Source organism: Phyllobates terribilis, unplaced genomic scaffold (assembly GCF_046119375.1).
Source record: "Phyllobates terribilis strain yellow unplaced genomic scaffold, ASM4611937v1 Scaffold_11__3_contigs__length_659146591, whole genome shotgun sequence".
NCBI classification, from domain to species: Eukaryota; Metazoa; Chordata; class Amphibia; order Anura; family Dendrobatidae; genus Phyllobates; species Phyllobates terribilis.
Genome location: NW_027362771.1, coordinates 108,432,891 through 108,453,667, shown reverse-complemented (window position 1 = coordinate 108,453,667; position 20,777 = coordinate 108,432,891). Strand labels below are relative to the sequence as shown.

Genomic DNA, 20,777 nt, shown 5'->3' with positions numbered 1-20,777 from the left:
TAAGACATATTTTCAGTTGTTTCACACTTTTTTTGTTAAGTATATAATTCCACATGTGTTAATTCATAGTTTTGATGCCTTCAGTGTGAATGTACAATTTTCAAAGTCATGAAAATACAGAAATTTCTTTAAATGAGAAGGTGTGTCCAAACTTTTGGTCTGTACTGTGTGTGTGTATATATATATATATATATATATATATATATATATATATATATATATATATATATATATATATATATATATATATATATATATATATATATATATATATATATATATATATATATATATATTACAAAAGCAAAATAAAGAACTTAAAAAATATTACGCCAATAAACACATTTATGTAAAAACAAAAATAAAAACCGTACACACATTTGGTATTTCTGCGTCCGGAACGACCCATGGCCGGCGTTCGTAGGAGATCGTGATTTTTGATATAAGTAGCAGTGCTCAAGCACTGCTGTGAATAGCACAAGCAATCAGACGATCACAGCTTCACGTCTCCTAAATGGAGTATTAAAAAAAAAAAGTAAAAAGTGAAGAAAAATTTTTTTTTAAAAAAATATTAAAAAAACACAAGTTTAAATCACCCTCCTTTTGCCCCATTAAAAAACAAACAATTAAAAAAATACACATATTTGGTATTGTTGCTATCAGAAATGTCAGATTTATCAAAATATAAAGTAAATTAATCAGATCGGTAAATGGCGTAATGAGGAAAAAAAAACAAAACGCCAGAATTTTAAGGTTTTTTTGGTCGCCGCAACATTGCAATAAAATGCAATAACGGGCGATCAAAACAACTTATCTACCCCAAAATGGTATCAATAAAATCATTAGCTCAGGACGCAAAAAAATAAGCCTACACCCAGCTGAAGATCACGGAAAATGAACAGGTCTCAGAAAATGGCGACAAATGCAAAAACATTTTTTCATTCAAATTTCCACATTTTTTTTCACCAGTTCAATAAAAAATAAACTATACATGTTTGGTATCTGTGAACTCGTAATTACCTGTGGAATCATACTGCCAGATTAGTTTTACCATATAATGAATATAGTAAATAAAAAAAATAAAACATTTTTTTGAAATTGCACTTTTTTGCAATTTCACCGCACTTGGATTTTTTTCCCGTTTTCTAGTACACTATAGTATGTGGTAACTCGTCCGGAAAAAAAAAAAAAACCGTCATACGGCCATATTGACGAACAAATAAAAAAGTTATTGCTCATGGAAGAAGGGAAACAAAAACGGAAAATCGCCCGTGGGGTGAAGGGGTTAAAGGGAATCTGCCAGCAAATTTTTAATATGTAAGCTGAAGACAGCATGAGGTAGGGATTAAAACACAGATTTCAGTGATGCCTCTCTTATCAAGCTCCATGGTTTTGTTTGCTTGCAATGATTGTTTTAGCACCAGAAGCATATCCAATGCTAGAACACAGCAGCGCTGTCTCCTGGTCAGGCAACACTCCCTTCTGTGATAAGCAGCTCACTGTCTATAGCTATGTGCATACAGCCTTGCATGGGCGGGATTAGCTTTCTCAGCTCTGCTTCATGCTAAATCTAAAACCTCTGTGTCAGAACTGCTGCACCCAGTAAATTGAGTGATACATCGTTGGATTTAGGGTTTCTTTGCCTAAATTATGCTGCTCTCAGATGAGGTAGCAAAACCCTGCTGACAGATTCCCTTTAACCCCTTAACAACATTTGACGTACTAATACGCGTCTGTGCCCTGGGACTTAAGAGCCAGACCCGTATTAGTACGTCATGGCGATCGCGCGCGCACACAAGCTGTGCGGGCGCGATCGCCGCCGGGTGTCAGCTGATTGTCACAGCTGACACCCGGTACTATGTGCAGTGAGCGGTCCTGCACCACTCCCAGCACATTAACCCCCGCGATGCTGCGATCGAAGTCGATCGCAGCATTGCGGTGGCAAGGGGAGGTGATCGCAGATACTCACCTCCTCTTCCGGCTTCCAGCGCTGACTGCCGTGGCTTCCAGGATGTTGCCATGACGACCCTATGTCGTCATGACAACATCCGGGTCACCAGACAACAGGAAGATTGTTTGGACATGCGCAGTGCATCTCCAAACAATCTTCTCCCTGTCCAGCGTTGACAGCCTGCATGACACAGGGATGGTGCTGCATTCCTGTGCCATGCAGGCGATCAGAGAAAAAAAGTGAAAGTCCCACAGTGGGACAAAGTAATAAAGTATAAAATCTATCAGAAAGTGAAAAAAAAATAAATAAATTGTAAAAATATTTTAAAAAAAATAATCCACCAAAAATAAAAATATAATGTACCCATCAATAAATATTATTATAAAAAAACAACAAAAAAAAACAATAAAAGTACACATATTTGGTATCGCCGCGTCCGGAACAACCTGACCTCTAAAACTGCCCCACTAGTTAACCCCTTCAGTGAACACGGTAAAAAAAAAAAAAAAAAAAAAACGAAGCAAAAAACAATGCTTTATCACCATACCGCCAAACAAAAAATGGAATAACACACGATCAAAAAGATAAATATAAATAAAAATGGTACCGCTGAAAACGTCATCTCGTCCCGCAAAAAAACAAGCCGCCATGCAGCTCCATCAGCCGAAAAATAAAAAAGTTATAGCTCTCAGAATAAAGCTATGCTAAAAAATAATTTTTTCTATAAAATTGCTTTTATTATGTAAAAGTGCAAAACACAGAAATACGATATAAATGTGGTACCGCTGTAAACGTACTGACCCGAAGAATAAAGCTGCCTTATCAATTTTACCACACATGGAACAGAATAATAATAAAAAAAAAAACAACAATTCCTGAATTGTTGGTTTTTGTTTATTCTGCCTCCCAAAAATCGGAATAGAAAGCGATCGAAAAATGTCACGTGCCTGAAAATGGCACCAATAACAACGTCAACTCATTCCGCAAAAAACAAGCCGTCAAATGACTGTCTGCCAAAATCTGGAAAAATTATAGCTCTCAAAATATGGCGATGCAAAAACTAGATTTTACAAAAAATGCGTCTTTTAGTGTGTGACAGCTGTCAGTCATAAAAACCCCATATGATTCTGGTATCGCTGTAGTCTCACCGACCCGAAGAATAAGGTCGTCTAATCACTTATACCGCATGAGGAACGGCGTAAAAAATAAACTCTAGGGTTAGGGTTGTGCTAGTGTTAGGGTTGTGCTAGTGTTAGGGTTGTGCTAGGGTTAGGGTTGTGCTAGGGTTAGGGTTGTGCTAGGGTTAGGGTTGTGCTAGGGTTAGGGTTGTGCTAGGGTTAGGGTTGTGCTAGGGTTAGGGTTGTGCTAGGGTTAGGGTTGTGCTACGGTTAGGGTTGTGTTAGGGTTAGGGCTGGGGTTGGGGTTGTGATGGGGTTGGGATTTTTTTCAAAAGTAAGAAAAAAAGATGACGATATGGCGACTAGTGTTGAGCGCAAGTGCTCGCTACTTGAGTTTGCATCGGGTGCTCTAGTATGCATTGAGTATCGTGGGTATTTGAGTGACATGCTCGAGTCTCCGCCCCATATGCTTCGCGGCCAAAAAAACTTTGCAGGGATTGCCTGCCATGCACGAGCGATCCCCGCATGTTTTTTTTTGGGTGTCTAATAACCGTGAAACATGCGGAGCAGGGACTCGAGCATGTCACTGGAGCACACGCTGTACATGGTGCATACCTGAGTACCCGATGCAAACTCAAGTAGCGAGCACTTGCGCTCAACACTAATGACAACTTATTCAATATGATGACCTAATGTTATCAAATTCTGTGTCGTACCTCTGGGTTCAAAATGTTCACTATACACCTTAATAAAATCCTTGAGGGGTATAGTTTCCAAAATGGGGTCACTTGTGGGGGAGCTCCAATGTTTGGGCACACAGGGGCTCTCCAAACGCAACATGGTGTCCGCTAACAAATTGAGACGATTTTCCATTCAATTTGTTAGCGGACACCATGTTGCATTTGGAGAGTCCCTGTGTGCCCAAACATTGGAGCTCCCCCACAAGTGACCCCATTTTGGAAACTAGACCCCCCAAGGCACCTATCTAGATGCATAGTGAGCACTTGGAACCCTTAGGTGCTTCACAAATTGATTTGTAAAAATGAAAAAGTTTTTTTTTTCCACTTTTTCATTTTTACGAATCAATTTGTGAAGCACCTAGGGGTTCCAACTGCTCACTATGCATCTAGATAGGTGCCTTGAGGGGTCTAGTTTCCAAAATGGGGTCACTTGTGGGGGAGCTCCAATGTTTGGGCACACAGGGGCAAATTTTACAATCAAAATGTAAAATGGCGCTCCTTCCCTTCCGAGCCCTGTCGTGCGCCCAAACAGTGGTTTTTCCCCACATATGGGGTATCTGCGTGCCCAGGGGAAACAACAAACAAAATTTGCACAACAAAATTTGGGGTCCATTTTTTCTTGTTACCCCTGTGAAAATAAAAAAAATTGGGTCTAAAGTAACATTTTTGTGAAAAAAGTTAAATCTTCATTTTTTTCTTCCACATTCCAAAAATTCCTGTGAAGCACCTGAAAGGTTAATAAACTTATTGAATGTGGTTTTGAGCACCTTGAGGGGTGCAGTTTTTAGAATGGTGTCACTTTTGGGTATTTTCTGTCATAAAGACCTCTCAAAGTGACTTCAAATGTGATGTGGTCCCTAAAAAAATGTTTTTGTAAATTTTGTTGGAAAAATGAGAAATCGCTGGTCAACTTTTAACCCTTATAGCTCCCTAACAAAAAAAAATTTTGGTTCCAAAATTGTGCTGATGTAACGTAGACATGTGGGAAATGTTATTTATTAACTCTTTTGTGTGACATATCGCTCTGATTTAAGGGCATAAAAATTCAAATTTTGAAAATTGCAAAATTTTCAAAATTTTCGCCAAATTTACGTTTTTTTCACAAATAAACGCAAGAGATATCGAAGAAATTTTACCACAATCATGAAGTACAATATGTCACGAAAAAACAATCTCAGAATCAGGGGGATCCGTTGAAGCGTTCCAGAGTAATTACCTCATAAAGTGACAGTGGTCAGAATTGTAAAAAAATTGGCCTGGTCATTAACGTGCAAACCACCCTCGGGGGTTAAGGGGTTAAGCGCATAAAAATTCAAGGTTCGAAAATTGTGAATTTTTCAAACTTTTCAAAAATTTTCCAATTTTTTCATAGATGCACACAAATCATATCGACCTCAGTTATCACTAACATGAAGTACAATGTATCATGAAACAACATCTCATAATCAGTGGGATCCGTTGAAGCGTTCCACCGTTATTACCTCGTACAGTGACACTGGTCAGAATTGTAAGATTTGGCCTGGTCAGGAAGGTGAAAACAGGCTTGGGTGGTAAGGGGTTAAAGATACAGGCCAATGCAAACTTTGTGGGATGAAAGATCGCTAATACAATACCTTGTGGTATGGCTTTTGAGGTTAAAATATGTTTCATTCCAAAGTTTTCATTTACAAAATGAATATTTATCTGCAAATCATTTTTTTTTAAACCACTGCCATTCAGAAGAATTCAGCTTAGTCATCACCTAACCAGTTCCGTTAAACATGTCCTTAGGACTGTATTTTAGTACTGTTGATGTGATCTACAATTCCAATCATACTCCGGGCTGAGTATGTGTTTGCAGGTCTTAGGAACTGATTAAACAATGATTGCAAGTCTACCAAGCTCCCAGCATCATCAGGACCCCAGCACTTTTACTGTCCACTGATGACATACATTTGGAGATAAGGATTTTTTTTTTCTGCATAGTGTTTACTGTTCTTTTGCTATAACATACTCTGGTGTAGAGGAGATTTAAAATTAATTAATTAAATTAAAATGTAATGGGTCGCATTCTTTGCAGAATGAGATAACTTTTTCAGTTATATTTTTGTTCTATACAACTTTTTAATAATTTTTCTAACATTTTAGCATGTTTATTTTTTTATGTCATTCTTCTTATGGGTTATGGTAGTGTTCTAGTTTGGGTCGTTACGGATGCGGTGATAACGAGCATTTACTTTTTTTTGTTTATTTTAGTTTGTACATAAAACTGCATTTTTTATGACAATATTTTTCCTCTGTTTTCTCATACTTTTATTTTCAATTTTTGTTTTCTTTTTAATTTTTATATATTTTTTTCCTTTTTTTTATGTCTGCCAATTGGTCCCATACAGTAATATAGTCTAAGAATTAGCCTCATATAGTAATTATGGTCCCCATGTTGTAATAATGTCCACAATCCTGGTCCCCCATCTTGTAGTAATGTCCCTCATCCTGGTCTCCATCTTGTAGTAATGTGCCCATCCTGGTCCCTATCTTGTTCCCCATCTTGTAGCAATGTCCCCCATCCTGGTCCCCATGCTGATCCCCATGTTGTAGTAATGTCCCCCATCCTAGTCCCCATCTTGTAGTAATGTCCCTCATCCTGATCCCCATCTTGTAGCAATGTCCCCCATCTTGTAGTAATGCCCCATCTTGTAGTAATGGCCCATCATGGTTCCCATGTTGTAGTAGTCTCCCCCATCCTGGTCTCCATCTTGTAGTAATGTGCCCATCCTGGTCTCCATCTTGTAGTAATGTGCCCATCCTGGTCCCCATGTTGTAGTACACCTCCACGGCCAGGACAGTGCATGGCAGTGACCTCATACGCTGCCTGCGACTGGCATGCAGGTGCCTCCTTCTGATTGGCCGGTGGCTGGTATTGGTATTGCGGTGCAGAGAGCTTGTCTTTTTGCCGCAATACATTTCAGTGTAATGTGCGTTTGAGGATGCAGATTCAGTTGAAAATAAGCTCTGGCGTCAACGGCCCCCTGGACTGGACTGTGATCGTGTCGGGAGATTTGATGCCCGCGTGGTGCAGGATGCAACCTCAGAGGCCGCATGCGGCCCGTGGGCTTCATGTTTAAGACCCCTGCTGTAAATAAATATACAGTGGGGAAAATATATGAGGGAGGGCAGAGAAATCAGGCTATAAACAAGGAGGAAACCATATTTAAGGAAATAAGTGTAATTCTGAAGCTGTGTTGATACATGAAAGGAAACATAGACAGCAGCTATCTGCATGCAGACACAGCTTACATCCAGCATGTATTACACAGAGACAGACTCCCACAAGAGAAAATCTGAAACTTGGATAACGCTGAAAACTGCATGAGGGGACCTGAAAATGAATGATGATTGCAGCCTGAAATTTAGTGTAATTTTATTAACTAAAATTATCGACAAGCATATGTAAAAAATAATTCTTTTGATGTCATAGGTGTCTGTTGCCTTTAAATCAATATTTTATGCAAAACTATGATATCATTACTGCATGCGTTGCATTTTAATACTCCTCTTAGCTGAAACTTTTCAAAACTGCTGCAGGGCCTGTACTCCTTTTTGTTTTGGCTCAGATTAAGTCAGAATTCTGACTCCTTTTGTTTATCATGTCTTTACATTAATTACTATCACTAACTAAATATTGCTGTTAAAGGGGTTGTCCAATAGCTAAAGTGCCCTCCATAGATACCTATTTTTAACCCTTAGTCACTTTTGTAATTTACTTTATTTTAAAATACCCCACTCTTCAGCGTATCCCTATATGTGCTTTCTTTACTTTTGTTTCTGTGACGTTTCCTTTGATGGGAGTCTCAAATAGATGTCATCAGGAGGATGGCCCTGCAGTCACTTCTCCTTTCTATCTGCCTCCGGAGCAGGACGTCATCAGGGAGCAGCGCTGCTGTCACTTACCACAGTTTCTTTCATTGACATCCGGAATCAAGCGCTAATAGAAGTTATGGGAATGGTGACCAAAGCTCTGGCACACTTCTTCTGTCACCGCTGGCCCGCAGCTTGTTTCTCTAAAACAGGACATCATCAGGGGAATGTAATAGAAGCAGTGTGAGTGACGATGCATTTCAGAGTACTGATAGAAGCTATGAGTTGGCACTGGTGTCATTCTCACAGCCTCTATCAGCGCCCTGAAACAAATCATCAGGGTTCGGCACTGCTGTCACTCACACTGCTTCTATCACAGCCCCTGATGATGTCCTGCTTTAGAGAAACAAGCTGCGGGCCAGCGGTGACAGAAGAAGTTTGTCGGCGCTGCAGTCACCTCTCCCATAACTTCTATCAGCGCTATTGATTTCTGATGTCATCAGGGGATGCCAATGAAAGAAACTGTAGTAAGTGATTGCAGCACTGCCCCCTGGTGACTTCCTGTTTTAAAGGGAGGGAGGCTGATAGACGCTGCAGGAAATTGACAGCAGGGCCACATTTCTGATGTCTCCCTCAAACGAAGCGTCACAGGAAGTACAGTAAAAAGGCACATATAGTAAAAAGAGTAGGGTATTTAAAAAAAATCAAATTACAAAAGTGGTTAGGGGTTAAAAATAGATAATTATAAATGGCATTTTAGGTATTTGACAACCCCATATTGCTCAATAGTGAAACGTACTGGATCTGACAATCCATCGCACAGTTTATTCTCTTTCAGCTCTGCCCAAATCTGCTCTGAACTGTATAAATCCAAGACGACGTCTTCCATGATCATCAGTGATCCAATTTGTGAATAAATTTAAAGCGAAACTTTCTTCTGGTCTGTGTCTACTGGCAGCATGTATCCCCTCCTACATAAAACGCATATTATAGCATGTTGTACAAGTAACTGTATTATGTGTACTCTACTACTTTAAGAGCTTTCACTATATGTGCCTGATTTTTAATTCATTTGGTTTAGATTTGGAACGCGGTAACAGGGGCGCTGATCCGGGATTATGATGAGCACACAGAGGCCGTCAGTTGCTGCCAGTTCACCAATGGAGGCTATCCTCTTCTTGCTACTTGTTCCCACGACTGCTTGCTCAAAGTATGTCAGGCTTTTTTTCCCTTTTATATTTAGCGCTGTAATTATTATTACTATAGTTTCTGTTCATCATTTTTATTTTTAGCCAGGCTTAAAGAATAGCACTGCCATTTTGGACAGGCACATTTTTGCTTGTTTTTTTTCCCCAGTAATTACTGTGCCAGCTCATTGGGGCAGAAAGTAATGGCGCTGTAATTACTATACACTTATGTTGTCTGTAAGGCAAAGCAGAAATAATTACTATTAGTCCGCTTGATCCTGAAATATCAAAGGATTTTTAACAGTAAATATCACTTGTTAAGTCTACTGTAGTGTTCTGTGTACAGGTGGTTTAATGCCAGCCAATAGAACACTAGCATTAAGGCCAAATTAAGTGAAATTAATTACAATAATATATGTATTACTTCCTGGTTGGTAAAAAGGGACAATTCTATCAAATTATAAAGTTTATAATTTCTTCTTTCAATCTACATTTGCTGTAATTCGTGTATCTAAGAGCATTTACTACTAAGGTAAAAAAGACGGAAAAATCAACCAATGCGAATGCTACGGACTTGCTGTGGATTTATGGTGCAGATTCCGCACTGAAGATCACCGGCAAAACACAGTACTCTACATGTGGATGGAGCTTTAAAAACCCCATCCACGTGTTTTGATTTAAAGTCCGCAGTATACTAATTTTTGTGCTGAATTGTCCCAGATTTTCAATATGGATTTCACCTTTTCAAAGCATATTGTAAAATCCATAGTAAAGCCTCATTCAGGCGTCCGTTTTTCATGTCCGTGTTTTTGTTGGTAGAACAAATATATCCCTGTTTATCACAGAGAGATTTTCTCACATAGGAAACATACCCATTGTAGTCTATGCAGCTGTTCACATGTCAGTGTTTTGGGTTTTTTTGCAGACGTGTGTCCACAAGAAAATCATGGAGACATGTTTGTTTTTGTCTTCGAGTCATGGATCAAAATCACCCATACAATATTTGACACATGAGAAAATCATTGATGAAACACTGATGATAAAAATCACACTCTGACCGAAGATTGATAAAAAGCAGTTTGTGTTTTACATATGAGAAAAATCACTGATGTGTGAATGAAGCCTATGTCTACTACTAAATTTGTAACCGATTCCACATTTAGCAAATATGAATTTTCTGGTTTTCAGTCAAATTCAAGCAAAAAAAAAGTCAAAATCTGGAGACATACTGGGTAATAATCTCAAACTATGTATGATTTAGAGTACTAATTTCCTGAAATATAGAAGAACTTTAAGACAGAGGGAAGAGCATTTCAGAGTTTACATATAATTGATGAATATTGACTAACTGACAAAAGACAAGACCCACACTTAAATTAGTTTTAATAGATTATAGACCCATATCTTCATTAAATGGGATTTTCACCAGTGATCATCTGCTAGCATCTCCGACAGCGGCTGGATGTACACAATGTGACGGAGCAGAACACCACCACTTTGTCACACTGTTTAGTGGCTGATCTTAGGGACCGTAGATTAGCTGCTATTCGTTTGAATGGAGCTGGTCTGCAGTACTAAACAATGTATGGAAAATCCCTTTAATGAAAAGTGAAAATTGATGTGCATTATGTGGGTCCACACAATGTCACTAGTGGGATGCCATCTTTTCTTGGGACTCTGTATTGTGCCATTCCTCCTAGACTAACTTGATAGCTGTTCATTACCATTCCCTTTATCAAAAGGATGTGTCCCTATATAATCTGCTGTTGTTTAGTCAGTGCTGACCATGTTCTTTCACAAGGGGATTGGTGACACATAGCTGTCAATTTAATCATAAATATTCAGGAGGAACGCTTCAAATCACCTTAACCTTCATCTTGGTCTGTAACCACTATTCTCCCTGCACATCAGCCTGATCCATGAGAAGAATACTTGACTCTGATCTGTTTTTTTTTTTCCTTTCTCATATTACATCTTCAATCTCTCGTATCCATACCTATCTCAACACTGACACCTTTCCACCAATAATCCTGGCCCTGATCATTTCTAATTTAGGCTATTGTGACCTGATACTAGGCCTTTTACTGAAACAGTGGCTCCACCTCAGTCCATCATGGACGGAGCAGCCCTGTTGATCTTTCTATCTAGCAATTTTCCAAACAGATCCCTTCTATCCCTCGTTACACCGGGTTACCTCTTTCTTGGACAATTACATTAAAACTCTAATACTACAAGAACAACGAATATTTGTCATGTTCTTTCCCAACTTGGATAACTGGTTTATGTATGTTCCGAGCTTGTAATTTTAGTGCATTGTAGGATACATGAATTAGTGAAGCTATATTTCTAGTTGACTGTAACAGATAGTAAATGTTGCTTCTTCACTGCACTAGTTTTTTTTTATCTCTGGATTTCCAAGTATTCAAGTTAACTTGGTGAAAGTCCTTCATGGGAGATATCCTTTAAACATCTCCAGAATCTAGTTGTTTATTAGAAGTCTTTGATTCCCCCCCCACCCAAAGTACAGAACAGGCTGTGATTATAGGTGAGAATATGTGCCATGGGATTTTTGATTTTAAGGTTTATATTGGCCACTGGACCAGCAGAAGGCTGAAACTGGCCATATAGATGTAAATTATTTCTATAGTATTTCCCCTGTCTTTCTGGATAGGAATGAAACAAAAATGTGCTAGTGAACCACTAAACTTTGTATACTTGAATGTTCGCAGCTGTGGGATCTCAGTAAGAAGCACTGTAAGAACACTCTTTTTGGCCATGGGAACTATGTCAACCATTGCAGATTTTCGCCAGATGATAAGTATTTGGCCAGCTGTTCCATGGATGGCACATTAAAAGTAAGTTTAACATTACTTAACATTAGTTTGACACAAGGCTTAAGGTTGTTTTTGTAGATTTTCAGGTTTTCTTAATTTTCTTTCTTCTTAAAGGGAACCTGCCAGCTGATTCATGCTGCTCATACCATGGGCAGCATGAATCGGAGCCTGGCTTCCCAATGGCATGCATGTATATAGGTATGTATAGATACACATGTACATATATATTCTAATATAATTTTAAGATCCGCACTACTTAAGACCTGTACATTTACTATGCTGCCATTACATAGGGCAACAGTCTGATGACTGTGCAGAAATGTGACAATAGTGTATTTATCAATCCATTTACCATTTCAGCCGCTGCCAATATCATATGAAGGCAGTGAATTTGTAATTAAAAGGATTGTGTCAGGGATGGGATATAGCTAGAAGATTTCATTTATGTGCAATCATTGTTAATATGACCTGTGTAATCCCCACTGATCGCTAGAATAAACTGGCAGTGGCGCTAGAAAGGCCATTTGCCACTTTATTGTTTTTCGGCTCAAAATTGGGAAACAGATGACAACAGTGTGAGCAGAGCACTACCCAGACTTTGCGTCTTGTAAAGTGAACGAATTGTAGATCACACCGTAATTATGGTGCACAACAGGAGAATTGAAATCTTGAAAATCTTTTGCTTACTGAAATTCAATTAAATGTCAAATTCTCATTATGGGTCTCTCCCTCCATAGCTATGGGATGTATCGTCTGCTAATGAATACAAGGACATTGATGTTGCAGTCTCTTTCCAAAAAAACGATGAGTCCCAATTTCATCTGAAATGCTGTTCCTGGTCTAATGACTGCTCAAGACTTATGGTGACTGCAAGTAAACGCCTTTATGTAAGTTTTCCTTATAGATGGTTTAATAGGGTTAAACGTTATATGGATCCTTGTAGCCTCATAGGGCTGGGTACTGGCAGGCCTTATCCACATGCAGCAGAACAGGTATCCCATAGTGATGAATGGGACCTTTTAGGCCATTTCCTACAAAAAAAACACATGCACAAACTATACAAATTGAAATCTTTAATCATCCCGTTTTTAATCTCTTTAGCACGATTCCTTCAATTTCCCTCTTCATTTTTGGAAAATGGCTGCCAGTTTCTCCCCCCTAGTCTATGATCTGGTGGTCTAAGAAGCCCCCTATGGGTTGGACCAAAGAGGAGAGGTGTCTTTGAATACCAGAGGACACTGTGCATAGAGTAGTCTGAGAAGCAGGCAGACATTTTCCATAAATGAAGAGTGAATCAGAATAATCGTGCAAGAGAGATTAAAAAGGAGGACATCAGAAATTGAAACTGTGCATTATGCTCTCATTCTGAAATATAATTCTGAACCAAAAGGTCATTTTAGGTCTTTGCACATGTTACTGCGGCTTTTACGCCTTCCTTGTGAGTGGTAAATTACTACTGTGTAGGAAAATTCAGCAATGTGTGGACATAACCTTTTGAGCTCCAAAGCTCCACTGTGCTGCTATTTCTATAGTCCTGTTAATTATTTGCTGAATTTTCAACAGTGACTTTAAAGGGAACCTGTCAGGCCATTAATGCTGCCCAAACCATGGGTAGCCTGAATCGCAGCCCGGCTGCACAATTGCAGCCGTGCATTATATTCTCTGAAAATCTCTCAAGGAAAATATACTTTGGTGGTCACCAGCCGGAGATGAGACCAGTCTGGCGCTGTTCCCCGACAACTTTTTCCAGCACCGATGCAGTTCCCTATTGACAAACAAGTGAGAGACTTGTCAATCAACCAGCGTAGCACCAGAGTGTTTCAGAAAAAAATATGCCTGTCAGCAATCATGCAGTCAGGCTGCGATTCATGCTGGCCGAGATTTGGGCAGAATGGATCTCCTGACAGGTTCCCTTTAATTTGTATAATTATGGCACTGTTATGTGACTTTTAGAAGCTTATATGTACAGATGTGTCCTTTTTTGCCCTTGCAGTACATATCCATTAGCAGATTGGCTACAGATCGTGCCTCCAGCTCTGGAGGACCCAACAAGTCCATTCATTACGTAGATGAATCTATTGAATTCAGTGGGCACTGTGCACGGTGGAGCTGTAGGGGCAGTCAGCACATGCTGCCATATTTCCCACAGATTATTTCTGATCGCTGTGGGTCCCACAAGGGCAACATTCTGTGATCAGCTTATCATAATGGGAACACACTAACGAAAAGTGTTTATCCAAAGCGGATTGCCATTTTTAATTGTTGGTGTATTGTGTTTTAAATGAAAAAAAAAATGTCATGCGCAAATAACTAATGTATTTTTATTCCAGATTTTTGATGTGGAAAGCAGCAATCTTGTGTCTGAGCTTGAAGCATGTGAACAGAGCTTTATTCTGTATTGTGACTTCTGCACAACAAATCAGATTGTGGCCATGGCACTGTCACATTATGTAGTCCAGGTAATAGATCCCTTCTGTCAGCTCATCCCATTCTTCATTCATAAGTGTGTGAGGGATAGAATAGGATGTTTTAAAGAAGCCTGCATTGGCTGAAATTATATATGACTTTACAGACTCTCTTGTGTGCATGAATGACTGACTATATACTGCTTTATTATGTACAGTTTATGAATGAGGACATATCCCCAGGTCGAAAGTGCCCAGATTTTGCTCTTATTTTATTCCCGCTGCTCCCCTGAATGTTTTGCTTTTTGTTGTTTTTTCTTTGTTGTTTTAAATCTTCCATACAGTTCCTGAGATATGGGCCTTTTTAGTTCATGCTAATTTTAAAGGTCTTTACCAAGGGGTGTTGCTCACAGGCTAATACTTCAGAGCACCCGGTTCTGATTTGGCTCTCTAGCAATCCTACGAGCAGCTTTCACTGAAATTTTGCTTGGTCTTCCAGACTTTATCTTGTCCTCCACTGTTCCTGTTAACTGAAATTTCTTAATTACATTTCAAACTGAGGAAAGGACAACTTAAAAACTCTTTGCTATCTTCCTTATAGCATTCTCCTGCTTTGTGGGCCTCCACCATTTTCATTTTCAGAGTGCTAGGCAGATGCTTAGAAGAACCCATGGCTGCAGTTTTTGGCATAAGGTTAGAGGAGGCTGGGTTTTTGTAAAGCTGGGAAATTTGCATCACCTGGACTTTCCGAACAATGGTAGTGAATAAGCCATAATCCTAACAGGCTAATTAAGGTCTGAAACATTGGTCAAAGTTATCTGAGCACACAAATCTTCAAGGGTGCCTAAACATTTGCTTCGGCCCATTTTCCTTTTTGTCATTTTTAAAATGTAAAAAATTACAATATATTTGCTTTTCTTTTTGCCTAAAATACAAAGGAAATGTGTCATCTTTAACTTTAGGCCTTTTAGAGATTATTTCATCTTCAACTTGCTTAACTGTTCACAATAACGGTAATTTTGACCAGGGGGTGCCCAAATGTTTGCATGCCACTGTAATGCTGGTATGATTTTAATAGAGGCCAAGTCCCCCATATACATTTTTAAGCAGTTTAGATAGCATTTTGAGGATGACTGACTCCCATTAATCAAAAGAATACTTAAGAGTTGTCCAGGTTTGGCACAAAAGTCTGCAGTCACTCTATGTAATTCTAGACTAGAATTTTCCTGTGCTGGCGACGAGACCAGCAGTCATGTGACCGCAAGTATGCTATATGCATACTTCTGGCCTCATTCTGACTAGACATGCGTTGCCTCACTCAATAATTTACTTGCATTGAGCTAGGCCGCACACGTCTAGTCTTAGTGTTGTCGGGAGTATGCATATTGCATACTTGTGGTCACATGACGGCCGGTCTCACCTCCGCCATCGGAGTATGTTGAAAGCGCATGCTGTGCGTGATGTGATATTCATAAGTCTCCAGTCACAAAGTGACCTCAGGGTTTTGTGCCAAACCTGGACAAACTTTAAGTAAAATACGCTACATTTCTTAAGAGATGCACTCTACATATTAAATTTAGTAAATTGGGCAACCTGTATGCCACAAGCAGAAATCTCTTGAATTTCCGGAGTAAATGATAGAAAATTGATCTACACGCACTCCCACTAAGCCATTTTTTTTGTATATTTTTTAAAGTACCAAGGGCGTCAGGAAAAGGGCAAATATATGCAACTTTTGTTGCATAAAGTACATGTCGTCATGCTAGAAAATTGAGTTGTGTAGAGAAGATGTAGGAGACACAACTGCACTTGAATAAAGCCGCTATGGCCAGATGTGCTCCACATTCAGCATCTACAAACTTATCTATCATGAACAGTTTGCCACAAATCAAATCCTTTAATTTTAAGGTTTTCTTTCTTTTTTTTCTGCCTAGCTGTGGGATATAGACTCAAGTACAAAAATAGCTGATTTCAATGCACATTTAAGTTGGGTCTGCTGTGTCAAATTCTCTCCAGAAGGGTCTTCGTTCTTGACATCTTCAGAAGACCACACAGTTAAGGTGAGGAAGGATTTCCATTGAAATGGTTATCAGTTTGTCTATATGGTCGTGTGGAAAAGGTGTACCGTAAATGTTTTGTAGGGTTTATTTTATGTCTTGCACGTGTAACAATTCGGGTTCCAATATGTTTGATGGTTTACAAATAAAGTGACAAATGTTTAAAAGAGTAAAATTCATAATTATCCACAGAATTGCTGATTAATATTAAATTATTAGAGTTTGGGTTCTATACTGATCACTAGAACCCTGTTCCTTCCTCCTCCTTCGTGCAGCAATTATTGAGCATCCACATCTATGGTCCTGGCCAAAAGTTTTGAGATTGACGTACTTTTTGGGTTTCACAAAGTTTGCTGCTTCAGTGTTTTTAGACCATTAAGTCGGATGTTTCTATAAATGGCAGCACGGTGGCTCAGTGGCTAGCACTGTTGCTTTGCAGCGCTGGGGTCCTGGGTTCAAATCTCACCAAGGAAAACAAGGACTTTGTATGTTCTCCCCGTGTTTGTGTGGGTTTTCTCCGGGATCTCCGGTTTCCTCCCACACTCCAAAGACATACTGATAGGGAATTTAGATTGTGAGCCCCAATGGGAACTCACAGAAAAGGGACAAAAATTCAAAAAACATCACAGAAAAAGAAACAACCTTAGGATTTACAGGATGCAGCAAACCCCCATAATAAAGGCAGGGGCAGCAGAGGTGCAAAATACTGATGTAAACAGCCACTCACAAACTAAAAAATTCATGGAGGTGGTAGCTGCCTGGTATTAATAATGCACACAGATGAGGCTTCCATAGGGCGCCAGTTACACATGTACGTGTGATGCACAGTGTCTGCCTTACCTACTAATGATGCCCATACTATACCACAAGCACTGACACCCAAGTATTTTAAATAATAATTATACTATTTTTTTATTGATGGCAGTGTTCTTGAGTGAGTGAGCCGACTCCCTTTTATTAAATGCAACCCCACATATGAATGATCTAAGGATGCTTAACTGTTGGCATGACTTGGTAGCGCTCATCTCTAGACAACCCTTCTTCTAGATATCCCAAATAGTCTCTAGTAGTTCTAGAAAATTTCCTAAAAAAAGAATAGAACTTGGTACATACCCTAGCAGTGGCCTCCATAAATCTATGGTGACTGGTTGCTATCACTATATTGAGCACGCTCAGGAGCTGAGCCCGCTCTGTACATTGCAGGTGACGGCACCTGAGACTAATTGAGGCCTCCATGTCTGCCATGGTATTGTTCCTATGAAACCCAGCCACAATCACCTGTAATTTTACAATACACTACAATACCATTGTATTGCAGGGTATTGTGGAGGCAATCAAGCAGGTTCAAGACTCCTAAGGGACTAAAGTATAAATCACGCCACCCCAGCTATCCCCAGATGTAAATAGCAAAATATAGAAAATAAAAAATTAATACATTTAATATTGCTGCCATGTGTCATTTCCTAAAAAAAACAAAAACAAAAAAAAAACATGAATCCCAGCTCCAGCTTATGACCAAGGGTGGTTAGATGTTATTAGCATGAATGTTTTAACATATAAGTCATTGGTTTCTTTATCACTTCATTGGGGGACACAGGACCATGGTGTATGCTGTTGTCGCTAGGAGGTTGACACTAGGCAAAGAAAAGAAATCGCTCCTCCTCCGCAGTATACACCCACCTACAGGCACCAAGCTCACCAGTTTAAGCTTAGTGTCTGTAGGAGGTAGACCTGGATCCTAACTGATCCAACCCTGTTGTGTTTTATTAATCCTTGTTCTTTATTTTTCAGATACAGCTCTTCAGGGTTAACAGGGAACACTGCATCCCCTGTTATCCCCATTCTCAAGCGACTGAGAGAACAGTGTGGCATTTCCCACATCGTCCACTCTCGGACCCGCTGGGCAGAACCTATCCCCTGTCACCTCACGGTGTCTCAGGGTGATTCCCGGTGGCCAGTCCTTGCCTATACCCCACCCCAGCCCCCTCCTCGGAGCGGCCTGGGAGAGAGACGGTGGTCCCTATGGGTGACCTTCCCCCAGATTCTGGGGTCAACACCGTCTCCTGCACTGTCCAGTACCAGTCAGTGCGGGAAGGAGGAAGAGCCAGGATCCCCCCTATCCACGGAGGACCTCCTGTGACCATCCTCAGAAGGGGAGAGGAAGAAGAGGTATCGGGACCTCTAACAAAGGTAATCCCTCCTACTCCTGCTGCCTTACAACCGCAGCCCCCCAGGTCCCTCAGAACATTGGATATGGCACAGAGCTGCTTGCCAGCGGGTCCTGTAAATCCTGTGATTATTAATGGGGGCATCACATCTCCACTGACGCTCACTTACAGCAGCGCTTCCCTGGCCACGCCCCCTCTCCTCGCATCTTCATGGCATCTCCCGCAGCATGGCGTCCCCCACAACCCCTTCTTTTCCTTTTTGCGCGGCAAATCTGCCCACGCTTTCTCCGTCGGGGGGCGTCTCGGGTGGGGCATTCCTCTTACCGGCGGGTATACTCCCCCTCCGGCAATCGACCAATCAGGGCCGAGGTGCAATGTGACGCTTCTGCCACGCCCACAGTTATCCCGGGGACCTGTCAGCGGCTGGGTTCTTAAGCCCGCCCCCATTCCTTCCGCCTATCAGAGCCTCGGCTCCCCTAGGTTACTCAGGGCAGCACGCGCTGCTCCTGCCCCGCCCCTCTACGCTGCTCTCTGTTCTGGCTCTGGCAGCACCCCTGCCCCTTCCTCCTAAGGGCAGACCGAGGGCACGTTCTCAGAAACGGACTCACACAAGTTCATCTTCCAGCTCTCCAGACTCCAAATTGCTCCCTGCATCTCACATCTCTTCCCCAGAGGTCGCTCCGGGATCAGACACGGCATCAGATTCTGACTCTGGATCAGACACGGACCAATATTCTAGAATCCAGGACATGTTTGACAGCCTTATATCGGCCGTCAATCAGACTCTGCATGTTAAAGAGGACTACTCCTTTTCCTTCAAGAGAATTAAGCGCCTGGCACGCACCTTTTCTAACCATTCAGAATTTGATGGTGTCTTTCAGAAACAGTGGGAGCATCCAGAAAAGCGCTTCACTGGAAAGAAACAGTTAGACATGCTATACCCCTTTTAACCACGACCTTGTCAGCAAATGGACGGCGTCCCCTTCTGTGGATCCTTCTGTCTCTCGTCTCTGCTAAGACGGTGCTGTCTCTTCCAGACGGTTCCTCCCTCAAGGACACTACGGATAGACAGGTTGAGTCCTTGGCTAAGTCAGCCTTCAAGGCTGCTGGCACCTCCCTGTGTCCTTCCCTCTCCTCAACTTGGGTATCATAAGCAGTCTCCACATGGGCCAAACCGCTTAGGAAGGGCATCCTAATGGGGGCTTCCCCAGACAATCTGGCTGACCTAGCGGATCAGATCGCCCACGCAGGGAAATATCTGCTCACAGCGTCCCTTGACGCCGCTACCTGTTCAGCCCGCGTCTCTAGCAATATCGCTATACGTAGAATTCTTTGGCTGAAGGCTTGGAACGCCGACCCGGCCTCCAAAAATCACTAACAAATCTCCTGTTTCAGGGCTCCAGGCTGTTTGGGTCTAAGTTAGACCAGATCATCTCTGATGTCACTGGGGGCAAGAGCACCTCCCTTCCCCAGCCGAGGCCTAATCGCTCCTTTCCTAGGAGACGTTCCCTTCAGTTCCAGTCCTTTCGTCGGTTTGCTCAACCGGGTCCCTCCTCTCAACAGGACCGTACCCCAGCACAGCAAGAGAGACTTAAGCTTACCTTTAGGCCCACTCCCAACTGGCGTGCAAAGGGTCGCTCTTCCAAGCCCTCTGGATCCCGATCACGATCCAACAGATTTTCCTCAGCATGACGGGTAATTCCCTCCTGGGATTTCTCCCAGGGTGGGCGGCCGTCTACTTCTGTTCAGAGACCCTTGGGTCTTGGCAATAGAGGATGCCTGGGTCAAGGAGATTGTGACCTCCGGCTACAAGATAGAGTTCAACGCCATGCCAGGAACTCGATTTCTCAGGTCCCGTCCCCCGCATCCATCTCCGCTTCCCGGTTTCCTTCAGGCCATTGCCTCCCTTCTGCGCTCAGGAGTCATAGTTCCAGTCCCCCTTCAGGAAAGGTTTTCCGTTTTTTACTCCAATCTTTTTGTTGTTCCAAAAAAGGACGGCTCACTACGTCCGATCCTAGACCTCAAACAACTAAACCGACAGGTACGCATCCGGCACTTCAGAATGGAGTCCCTCAGGTCGGTAATCGCCTCGATGGAGGCCGGGGAATATCTATGTTCAGTGGACATTCAGGATGCGTATCTTCATATCCCAATCTGCGCACCACATCAGAAGTTCCTTAGATTTGCCTTCCAGAACGCACATTACCAGTTCACTTCTCTCCCCTTCGGGCTTGCCTCCGCCCTGAGGGTTTTCACAAAGGTAATGGCGACGGTCATGGCCATTCTACGAGCCAGGGGGATTGTAATTATCCCCTACCTTGACGACCTATTGATCAAGGGTCCCACGTTCAGGGACTGTCTCCACAGTCTCCAGATCACCCTGAACACGCTCTCTCGGTTAGGCTGGCTGATCAACACAGACAAATCCTCCCTGGTCCCATCTCAACGCGTAACCTTTCTAGGGATGCAGTTCGACACGA

The 20,777-nt window shown here is 41.5% G+C and overlaps 1 protein-coding gene across 1 annotated transcript in view; it reads left to right on the top strand.

Annotated features, from left to right (window-relative positions):
• The window catches only part of APAF1 (apoptotic peptidase activating factor 1), a 114,288-nt gene that overhangs the window by 35,275 nt on the left and 58,236 nt on the right, over positions 1-20,777 (top strand). The window contains exons 15-19 of the mRNA XM_073651445.1: positions 8,728-8,856; positions 11,563-11,688; positions 12,405-12,554; positions 13,998-14,126; positions 16,007-16,132. Coding sequence (XP_073507546.1) covers positions 8,728-8,856; positions 11,563-11,688; positions 12,405-12,554; positions 13,998-14,126; positions 16,007-16,132 — 660 coding nt within the window. The remainder of the gene's footprint in view (positions 1-8,727; positions 8,857-11,562; positions 11,689-12,404; positions 12,555-13,997; positions 14,127-16,006; positions 16,133-20,777) is intronic.